Below are 11305 nucleotides of genomic sequence, written 5' to 3'. Positions count from 1 at the left end.
TCGGGTTCGTGCTCCCGATCGCTGTCGTGCGCGCCGCTTCGAGCGTGTCCATCTTCTCGCCCGGGTTCAGCCAAACTTGCTCGTGCCCTGCTACAATACGATCGAGGTGATCCTGGCTGGACCGTATAGATCTAACCAACTAGAATGTACCTAAACGGCTTTATATATAGGTGCTGAGACCGTAGACATACTTAGTAGACATGACAATGCTGGCCCGGTCTATGCTAGGTCGAAACCATCATTTAATATGATTAGCACCGTCGGACTGGTACTAACTAAATGACTGGTGGTCAGTAAACATCCTTTTAGACTTGTCAATTGACAAAGATTACAGCCACAAAAGATAAGGCCGCTTCACCAAACTGGGTACAGACGATCATCTCGGTAGTCATAGCGTTCGGAGCCGCCAATTTATTCCTGTCTAAGGGTATTCTTGTGAGTTCTACTCAAAATTTCAATGGGCGGTTCTTTGAATGAACCTCCCCCAAATCGCCCAGCGTTTACAACTCCGTATACTGTCCCGTTTAAGTACGAAATAAGATCATGACATGTGGCAAGAAAAGACTTGGTGGGTTCTACTAATGGCTTGGATTTGTATGATGGCGATTGTCGTCCCGCTCCTCAAACAGACCCAAATCGGCAAATTTGGACGGAATTCACAATCCTATCCGCGAATGTACCAAAAAAAATGGATCCGAGTACCATCTGCTTGGAATAGTGCACAACATATACGATTAATGTAGCTCGTTACTGGTGATTCACCCTGTTTTGTACTCCTATTGCCGGTTTTGCAGCACCACACCAAGATACCCACCTCTCTAGCCCAGCCAGTCCACTTCACACTCGCCAATATTCAACGACTGCTGTACAATAAGTCACATCCCTAACTTGTCCCAAATAGAGCTAGATTCCAGAATCTACGGTCTTCCTCTGGTTCATTACAAGTGATGATCTGGCAGCTATTGATGCGCTGAAAGCACTGGAGTCACTCCCGGTCTCGCAGTTGGCCGCGACGCGAGGCGAGCGCCAGTCTACACCCGACCAGGTAAGTGCCAATTGGGTTTCGGGGAGTGAAGAGGGTGTTGCCGTCACAGTTGTGCAATTAGAGTGAAGGTTGAGCACTTCTCCGTGATCCTAAAGCTCGAATCACGTCCAAAGTAGTCAAAAGAATAGGCTTCATCGGTTCAACACTCGGGTTGGACGTGGCAGTTATAATGCTCGTTGCATTTATGACTGTTTCCATACTTAAGCACCCCAGAATCGAAGTATTTGACTTCAAATGTATTCCTTTTTACGATTGAGGGGTGAGAGCAGACGATCCCCTCAGTAGAATCCCTAGATATGGAATACTCCCTCAATTAGCGGTTCCCGTTGACCAGTCACTTACAAACCCAAGACAATATTCCAATCCACAATTACTATGCATATCACACGTCCACCTTATTAAAACAAAATGTTTGCTAAGTACCGCGGGATGGCTTGCTGTCTATAAAATAGCGAAAATTTATTATTATTAATGAGAGATGAATCCAGCGACTTTCACCGCTGCTTAAACTGCCTCCTACGAACGTTTTCGAGACTCTCTACACCAGTAATCGCTAATTTTACTGAGCACTCATACACGCACATAATCAGCCGTGAGATCCTGCGTGGTTGTAAATTCGCATAACCGATCCGATTCAACTACCAGTAACAGGTAACATTGAGTACTGAATTTGAGTGTTGCCTAGCCTTCGGATTTATTTCCTATTTTTCATCGCACTACTCAAGTCACCGACGCCCACCTATCCAAGAAATCGACGAACGTGTTCATAAATTTCCTAATAAATCTAGCTGTACTACATTGTAGTTCTCTGGATATTTATATCCAGAGTCCAGAGTCTTAGTGGCTTCGGAAACCCTCGGATATCCTGTATCATATTATATTTGGTTACTTTTGTAATAACTCAATACCTTGAATTGACAAAAGAAGAGCTAAAGCGACGAAATACTTTATAATCTTTTAAGATACGATCCAAAAACTGATGAATGTTGACCCAGTCGGACAAGAACGACATTCCCGCAACCTCACCGATTGTGTACTCCACAAAAATGAGTGAATGTTGACCCAGTCGGACAAGAACCACATTCCCGTAACCTCACATATTATAGGGGAAGGTGCTGGGAAGCTATTTACGGAGAAGGCAATGTTGCCTTGCTAAGGAGAGGCGGGAGTCGTAAGGGGTGTCGTTGTATAGCCAATTAGTGTGACGTCTATCTAGCACATATATAACCGTGATGTGGGAGGGTTAGAAGGCTACTTTGCCTTGCTAAGGTGTGGTCATGGAATTTGCCATTGGTTCTGAAAAATATTTTAAAGCTGTATAACCTCAAATCTGTGGGGGAGGAGAGAGTATTAGCCGCTCGAAAATTTGACAAGTCAAGTAAAACATGAGTTTTGTGCGATTTTTACTATAATACTTCCCTCGATAGCTTCCCCTCGGCCGAATACTACTCAAAATTTCGTCGAAGGCGCCACTCTGGTCTCTCATTCCCTTCGTGACCGTACTGCAATGCACATAGAGCGGAGATAATAAGTATATTATAGTTTTCCTGCTTGTTGGGGGCATTTCGCTTTAAACGGATGCCGGTATTAAGGATATAAGCTTCTGCCTCATCTCATGTATTATTTTTTTTCGCATAGCCAACAAGCACCTAGCTAGTAGACTTTAAAAAAAAACTTTTTAAAAATAGTTTTTAGAAAGCACATTTTTAATGTTGCTTTTTTATCATTTTTTTTACTTTAACGCAAAAAAATATCCAGAGCTTCCCGGGCAACGCACGGCATTAGTACAGCTAGATTTATTAGGGAACTTGCTGGATTGAGCGCTTTTGTCCTGTCCAAGAAAGCATATGCGGAGATTTACACATCCGATTCTCTTTTTTTTTGTCGTTCTTATTAGGATTAAAAGCAGTATTCTCCCTCGTAGAGTTGCGTCTGTAAGCTGGCTGAAACCAGGGAGTAAGGTGAACTGAGATATAAGGGAGCTTGCCTGTAGAAGATACTACAGTTTAATTTAAAGGTTTTCACGTGGAAATATCACGAACCATCTTGTATTAACATCACGGGTTTTAATCTTTCTTACTTAGAATAAAAACAACATACACACCAATTAGGTATTGTACTTGGCATTGGCTAAGACATATTCACCATAATGAGAGTTGCAAGTCATTGTTGACCTCCGAATTGTTTGTCTGATTATTAAGGAAAACCCATGTTAAAAATACTCCTGTTCTTTTTTTTTTTACAAATGCTTCCCAACTGTACTGTATAAAATAAGGATTCTGTCCCACTCATTTAAAGAGCATAAATCAAATTGCAATGCTCTTCAATCGAAATAAGCTCTTATATCGTCACTGTCAAACATGCGGAGCTCCTTCCACTTGGCTCGCAGGACTTCATCGCTGCTGTCGGGCGGACGCCTTGCCTCGACCATGAGCGGCTCCAAGCAGCCAGGCCGCGTGGTGGTCATCACGTCAGGCAAGGGCGGTGTGGGCAAGACGACAGTCACGGCCTCCATGGGCTACGGATTGGCGCAGCGGGGCTTCCGCACTTGCCTGATCGATTTCGACATCGGCCTGCGCAATCTAGACCTGCATCTGGTACACCGTCAAAAGCATACAAAAGGCCAGATAAATGTCCGCTTACTGACGTATATCTGCGCAGGGCTGCGAGCGCCGCGTCATCTTCGACTTCATCCACGTGATCGAGAAGAACTGCCGCCTCAATCAGGCGCTGATTAAGGACAAGCGTCTCGAGCGTCTGTCGCTATTAGCAGCCAGTCAAACGCGCGATAAGGAGGCGCTAACGGAAGAGGGAGTCGAGGAGGTTTTGGACGAGCTTAGGAGTCAATTCGACTTCATTCTATGCGACTCACCCGCCGGGATCGAGTCTGGAGCGCGTCACGCCATGTACTTCGCTGACGACGCCATTCTCGTGACGAATCCGGAGATCTCGAGCTGTCGAGACTCGGACAAGATGATCGGCTTTATTGCCAGCAAGTCTCTGCGTGCCAAGGAAGGCAGAGAACCAGTTAACCAACGCCTGTTGGTTAACCGTTATGACGCTAACCGCGTTAAGAACGACGACTGCTTATCAGTGGACGATATCGAGGAGATGCTGGGTCTGCCAGTGTGTGGAGTCATCCCCGAGAGTGCACACGTGTTGACGTCGTCTAATATGGGACAGCCAGTTATCACTGCTGAGGGGGAGAAAGCTGCTGTCGCCTTTGAAGACGCAGTGGCGCGCTTCTTGGGTGAAGAGCGAGAGATGAAGTTCCTGGAACCTGAACGTCCTAAGGGACTGTTTGGTCGCATCTTCTCGTAAGTTACAGAAGGCAAATAGCAGAATAAAAAATAGGCAAATCAAGCAACACTTCTGCTTAGAAATCTGGAGTGAATGCGCTATCAGCGTCGACTCTTCTCCTTGCTTTTCCCTTTTTTCAGTGCGTACATCTCTTCTGCCTCCTTTTGCTCTAACTCTAACGCGTTAAGACGCTCCAGCACTGAAGTTACAAACACGAAACAAACACGTTAAATAATATCCAGTCGAGATAATATCTACGGATGTTATCCGTACCTGGCAAGAGCTCCTTGTAGCGAGCCTCAGCGAGCAAGAAGCCTTCACGCTTGATCTCCTTAATACTGAGCTCATGTTCCACTGTGCTTGGTCGTTGCATGACCTCCTTAGCCCACGTAGCGTCAGTACGAGCAAAGAAGTCACGCAGATTCTCGCCCATCTGTGGGGTACGCTCAATGTCGTCCAAGCCCAGTTGTTCCTGCAGCTTCTCCATCTCCGCTCGAATGGCCTTGCGATGGCTGTCTTTCTTGGATTTAGCTTTCTTTTTCTTCTCCTTTTTCGCCTTCTTCGCTGCATCTTCATCATCGTCCTCATCTTTCTTTAACATCGCCATGGCTCGTTCCACCGCCTTCGCCTTCTCTTTCTCTTCGCGGGCTTTGAGACGCTCTTCATCGTCCTCATCGTAATCGTCTTCATCATCGTAGTCGTCGTCATCATCGTCATCCCCGTCTGAAGACTCCTCCGTCTCACTCACTTCTCCCTTCCAAATCTGATGAGACATCGTACCAGGCAGCACCTCCTTCCACTCCTCGAGTCGCTTGAGATCCAGAGACCAGCAGTCATCCAGCGTGATCTCGCGGTCGCCATCTTCCACAACACCACCATACACGTACAGTGTGCTTCCACGGATCATCACTGCCGGGTTAATACGCGGACATGGGGCAGGAGCTGCGGGCTCCTCCTCTTCAGGTTCTTCAACCTTGCTCTCCTCAGCCACAACGGATTTTTCTTCTACCTTCTCCTCCTCCTTTGTCTCCTCTTCAAACTCCAATTCAATGTCCTTAGCAGAGCGCTGTTCATCGTCTTCCTTGGTCTCCTCTTCCTCGTGTGCGTCCTCAATATACACGATATTTCCCTCATCATCCACGTATCCGAACTGCTTTTCCAACATCGTATCGAAATCCTCCACTTCCTCGTCTTCCTCCTCCTCACTGTCATCTGCAGTTCCATCCTCAAGCGTCTTATCCTTCTTCTTTCGTCTACGCTTATTGTCCGTCTTCTTCCCACGCAGCTTAAACTCGAACCAACGACGACGATCCATGTCGTACACGAACAGATCATTATAAAACGTTGACTGCATCGTATGCCGACGTTGCTCTTCGTCAAACACACCACCGAACAGAATAAAACGCTGCTTGTGCACAGTCACAGCGGCGCCACCCCGTGGACTCGGCGCTTGGCCCTTTCGAGAGAGTTTCTCCCACGTCGGCGACTGTCGCTTCAATACTGGAGCCAAGTTCAACGCCCACAAATCCGAATACACTTTGCCTTCCGATTTCTCGCCCACATTCTTCACCTTGGCATAGCCTCCATACACGAACACAAGGTCCTTGGACGGGTGTACCGCCAGTTGACAGCCGCTTCGCTCGGCCGGGACTTGTCTGTGAGGAGGATACGAGACCTTCTGCCACTTGAGCTCAGCCAAGTTGAACAGATACAAGTCGTTGAACCATTTGGTCTCTCGTGCGGCCTCGTAGAAGCCGCCGAACACGACCAAATAGTTCCTCCAGACCACCATGCGATGTCCGCTTCTAGGCGACGGTCCTCCCTTTACTTCTAGCTCCTCCCATGCGTTAGTTTTAAGGTCGAATCTCCATAGATCTCGGTAGTGATGGAACTGATCTGCTGTGGCGAATTCGCCTCCGAAAACGTATAAATGGTCTCGGTATACCGCCGACTGATGGCTACATCTCGGTGGAGGCGAATTGGGCGAGCTGATGTTCTTCCAGGCCGCGTCACGCAGCGCTTCGGCCTCACTGGGCGCCTCTTTCACGGCCTGTTGCACCTCCTCGGCGCTCTGTGGCTGCTTGACGTCCAAATTCCACTTAAACACGTCGTTGTAGCATACATTCACGTCGCCGTCGAAGTATTCGCCACCAAATAGCAGCATTTCGCCAGATGGCAGCGCAGAGAGCGTGAAATTGGCTCTGGGCGTGGGTTGCGGCGCCGCTTCGATAGTCACTTGGGTGCGCTCGGCATCTTTCTTACGGAACTCCTGAAGAATGAGCTCGATGTCCTCCTCATCGGTGCCAAGGGCCTTGCGGTCCTTCTTGGCACTCTTGGCGCTCTGTTTGGCCTTCTTGGCCTCCTGCCGCTGCGCCTTGGCCGCCGCCTTGTCGACCTTGCCACTGCCGCTCTTCTTCTTGCCCATGACTGATGCTTGGCTGGTGATCTTCGATGGCACTAATTGTGTGCGGCACCTAACATGCAGATGGATACAATGTGTGTACCATTTCCCTGGTACCTCAAGGTCTATGCGTATGCTGGAACTCACTTTGGTCGAAAAATGGTAAATTACGCTGAGCCCCATCCCATGTAGGCTCTCCTGGGAGTCCCAGGCTGGGACCAGCTGGCGATCCTGACCGATCAATACAAATATACGTGGCACGCAAGCTCAGATTGTGAGTTCAGAACTTATTTTTCATTTATCTTGGTGCTCGCATTGGCAGACCGTACATGTACAACTATCGCTCGATACCAGTATCTGTGGCAATCTGCGATCGGGACGTCCGCGCCTGTCTTGTTTTGCGTGTATGTGTTAGACGCGGTTCTTTACAAAATTATACTCATTAGAAACCAAGCCGGCTTTGCACAATAGCAAGCGCAACTTGCGCAAGTCCAGAAACCCCACGTACGTTTTTTGAAGTCATGTTCGATTGGAAATTGTGATTTGTTATCAACAAAGCTGTATTTTTCTTCACTCTTCCGCACAGCCAACGTTGACTATATCCTACATATATGTATAAATGTACAAACAGTGCACTGTACCGTAATCATATTGCTATTTGCTCAGGTGTATTAATAGTATTCCTTGTCAGAGTTGGTGATCGAAAATATGTATTCATATTTGTCAAATTGTCATTCCTAAGTGTAGGCCTTAGTTTGCCCGCCTCGTACATGATAGCTTAAATACCGAATACAGTAGGCCGCGCGGTAGTTGCGTTAGTGGGCCAGCGTACGGGTACCAATGATAAATGAATTTTGGGCATAGAAAGCCGGAATACCCATATAGAGTTTCCAAAATTCTAGAAAAACAGACCAACTGTACAAGTAATACATAAACATATTTTTACGTGGATGCATGCATCATTCATAATTTCTAACACTTTACACTGTTATTGTTCTAAAAGCGAAACAGTAGATTTCAAATCCAGCCTTTTATTTAGAAAAGAGCACGGTTTTGAGAAATGCCCCTTCTTTGAATGTTTCGCAGAGATGCGGTGAGTTCAAATCTTCGTTTTCTCTCGTAATGTAAACTGGTACTTTTATAAAATTTTTGAATACAATCGGTCGAACCTCTTCCCAAATTCGCATTCTTAAAGTCACCGGTATCTATTTTCTCTCTGCATAATATTAACACCTGTGGCGGCGGAGAAGTGACTTTGAAACTCCATCTTTCTCTGTGTTTTAGACTGGTATTCATGTAAATAATCGCTACATACAGCATGGGCCAAACGCGCTGAATTGCTGAAGGCTGGTATAAAATGATTTGATATTGGTACGTAACACATACAATCAATGAAAAGCACTGTGATACTGAACGTTTAGTCCCGGTACAATCAAAGACGTTTAGTCCCGGTACAATCAATCAAAAAGCAAGGGGCAGTTGGTACATGTGCTGAATGTTGTTTACTGTAGTCCAGCTCGCCTGCTGAACCAGCTGAAGCCAATCGTCTACTAAAAGTGCCAGCACATTGTATTATGGTATCAAACTCACCATTCTAGTGTACGTAGCCACCGTCAATGTTTGCAACGTACATCTGTAATACTTCATACACACATGTGGGTCCCGCTTTGTACCACCACTCTGACTTTCCCTCTTTGAGGCCTAAAGTCAGGACAGATTCGGCGCTGACTGGTACTCACTACACCAGTCATGGGGCTACTTCATGCTGTATTGCTGGTAGCCGCTGTACTGGCCCAAGACATCGCTCTAGTTACAGGCTCCAAGTCCAAGGTTCCAGCGTCTGACGCCGCTCTATGGGACGCGACGCCCACGACACGTACGAGCAATAGCAAGCGCCTTCTACGGATAGCAGAGGTAAAGAATCAAGACGACAACCACACTGACTCCTCAAATGTGGCATGGCTATCCCGGAGCAATTTTACAGCGTCTGACGAAGAAGACAGAGGGATCTTGCCGTTCAGCTCCGTGATGAAATACAAGAAACTGGTGAAGGATAAGAGTATCAGGACTACAATTACCAATTTTCTGGACGGTAACAAGAAGAAGTCGTCTCTACCAAAACTGCGCGCGCTCTTATTGAGAAGTCTGCCCCCTGAGCAAGCGGCCGAACTGATATTCTTGAAGATGCCCAAGAATGTACCGAAGCCGTTGCCATCAAAACTACCGAAGGGTGTCAAAGGTTTCGATTTCAAGATTCCAGGAATATCAAACGCAATTATTCGGTTGAAGATGGAAATCTGGTTTTATTACAGGTTCCCTCCGACCTACGTTTTCAAGGAGTTAGGGCTCGTAGGAAAAGGTGCCGACGATGTACTCCACGCTCAGGAAAACTACAAGTATTTCTTGTCGTATTTTAATGCGTGGTATAAAGATCAAGAACACTTGATTTTCTAGCGGTGGAAGCTTGATATCTTAACTTAATCAACGCATTGTTAGAATATTGCTGGTGCAAAGTTGATGCTATTGAATAGCTTCTGTAGATGTAGCTGGTACCAATGTTCTACTTCTTTCCTCAGTTTGACTATCTGGAGCCAAAATTACGCCTCGCTACTCATCAGCATAAACCATAAAAGGAAGCAAACGCAGGGATCGCGCCAAAATGCTGTTTCTTAACTAGTAGGGAGAATCGATGGATGTGGCTTCCACTACGCAGAGTCTTTCCTGGTGAGCTTATTTAATGCGCTGAATCTTTACGTGAAAATGAAGTAAGATCCACCCACGACGATACAGTCACTGTCCTTCGTTTGTACTTCAATAGTTGAGCTGTCTCTGCTGTAGAATGGCCTTACGCCACATGAGCTGCCAGCGAGCGAACGCGAACATCCAACGGGCCCTTGACCGGCAGCACCAGCGAGAAATCGTAGGTGATATCGAAGGCGTTGTCCACCGTTACGAGATCGAAGCGACTGAAGACCACAGACAGAACCGTCATCATCTCCATCATGGCTAGACGCATGCCGATACATTGTCTTGGACCGGCACTGAACGTGGTGAACTGGTACGACGAGATAGTCTTAAGTTTGCCGGTCTTCTTGTCGATCCAACGTTCTGGTTTGTACTCGGCAGCATCCGAGCCCCATACTGTTGGCTGGCGAGCCGATCCGTACATGGAGAAGACCACACGCGCTCCCTTGGGGACGAACGTGCCGTCATACATCGTAGTGTCTCGATTAGCAAGACGATAGACTACCAGTGCGTTGAGACGCAGACTCTCCTTCAACGCCGCCTCCAAGTACGTCATCTGTTGCAGATGTTCCAGTGTTGGCGTGTCCAGTTCACCCGTGGACAATCCTGGAGCCACACGATGCACCTCTTCTCGAATCTTAGTGAGAACACGAGGGTGTCGATTCATCATGACGATGAACCAGGATAAACTAAAGGCAGTAGTGTCTTTACCCGCAGCGTAAAAGTTAACAGCAACGTCACGGATCTCGCGAGTATCCGTGAAGTCCCCAGACTGCAACATTAGCGTCATGAGATCCTTGTGTACTGACGTTGAAGCTTGGTTCTTGTCCTCCAGAGATTTCGTCATGATCTGCTCTACTGTGTCATGAACCTTCTGCATACTCTCGCGCATTACGCGTTCACTACCGATATTGAAGAAACGGCGGAGTTTCCAGAGCCACACGGGACTCTGCAGTCGAGTCTGCACAACTCGTAGTGCAGCGTCGAGTGGCTGCGTCGTATCGACGTCCATTGGGTCATCTAGGCCGTTGAGTTCGACGCCGAACCCGATACGGGTGAACGTGTCGGCTGTGTATTTGTTGAGTAACGACTTCATACTCACCGTGTCACCTCGTTCAGCACACTTGGTAAGTACATCACGAAGTTTGACGGTTTTCTCGCGAACGACTGCGTTCATACAGTCCTTGAGCATGTGCATGGAGAAGAGGTGGCTGGTGACGCGACGTTGGTGCTTCCACTTGTCGCCGTCCACGTTGAAGATGCCCTCGCTTAAAACCTCCTTCACTGTCTCGCCTGGACCGCGTACGAACACGTCGAACTGCGTTTTAAACACGTCTTCATAGGCTTCAGCGGCGGTCACGACCACTTTGGGGACCTGGCCGATGCCGGTTAAAAGCCACGGCTTGCCACCGCAGGCGAGACTCTGCTCCGTCATCCAGTCGTGCAGTCGGTCCCGTTGGAACCAAAGCAGGTCGAGAGTATTGCCGAGGAACGGGAGCGTGGACGCAGGTCGGAACAGCTTTTGGCCGTTGGTGTGGGGCGATGGTTTGGTGGACACCTTCCACAAGACGAGAAGTAGGGCGAAGATGGTGGCCAGAAGCGGAGACAGGGATTGCGAGTCCAGCATGTTGCTGGCTCTTGTTTGAGGAGTGTTCAACTGCTGGTGAATTGAAAAGTGATGTGGAGACGCGATGGATGTTCACGAGCCTTGCTCGCGCATCAGCGGTGGTGGCATGCCTCCGCTTAGTGGCTGTGTTACCAGCCACGAAGCAATGGTGTGCTGAAACAAGATGAAATTTTGCTTTCAATGACGA

At 47.7% G+C, this 11305-nt stretch overlaps 4 protein-coding genes across 4 annotated transcripts; 2 read left to right on the top strand and 2 right to left on the bottom strand.

The window, feature by feature from the left end:
• The first annotated feature begins 3384 nt into the window (after window positions 1-3384).
• On the top strand, window positions 3385-4587 carry PPTG_18821 (septum site-determining protein MinD). The gene is made up of 2 exons (XM_008916921.1): window positions 3385-3642; window positions 3707-4587. The coding sequence occupies exons 1-2, from the start codon at window positions 3406-3408 to the stop codon at window positions 4364-4366; spliced, it is 897 nt and encodes a 298-aa protein (XP_008915169.1). The 5' UTR covers window positions 3385-3405; the 3' UTR covers window positions 4367-4587.
• On the bottom strand, window positions 4157-6980 carry PPTG_18820 (hypothetical protein). Its single transcript, XM_008916920.1, has 2 exons — window positions 4619-6980; window positions 4157-4544 (listed from the first exon to the last, which is right to left on the bottom strand). Exons 1-2 carry the CDS (start codon window positions 6927-6929, stop codon window positions 4447-4449), a joined length of 2409 nt encoding a protein of 802 aa, XP_008915168.1. The 5' UTR covers window positions 6930-6980; the 3' UTR covers window positions 4157-4446.
• A 1347-nt stretch (window positions 6981-8327) lies between these two features.
• Window positions 8328-9257, top strand: PPTG_18819 (hypothetical protein). Its single transcript, XM_008916919.1, has one exon. It carries the CDS (start codon window positions 8496-8498, stop codon window positions 9198-9200), a length of 705 nt encoding a protein of 234 aa, XP_008915167.1. The 5' UTR covers window positions 8328-8495; the 3' UTR covers window positions 9201-9257.
• PPTG_18818 (hypothetical protein) lies at window positions 9231-11118 on the bottom strand (the record flags this gene model as incomplete). The annotated part of the gene is made up of 1 exon (XM_008916918.1): window positions 9231-11118. The coding sequence occupies one exon, from the start codon at window positions 11116-11118 to the stop codon at window positions 9592-9594; it is 1527 nt and encodes a 508-aa protein (XP_008915166.1). The 3' UTR covers window positions 9231-9591.
• Window positions 11119-11305: the final 187 nt, after the last annotated feature.

This window comes from Phytophthora parasitica (genome assembly GCF_000247585.1).
Source record: "Phytophthora parasitica INRA-310 unplaced genomic scaffold supercont2.91, whole genome shotgun sequence".
NCBI lineage: Eukaryota > Oomycota > Peronosporomycetes > Peronosporales > Peronosporaceae > Phytophthora > Phytophthora nicotianae.
This window is presented reverse-complemented; position numbering and strand designations above follow the sequence as displayed.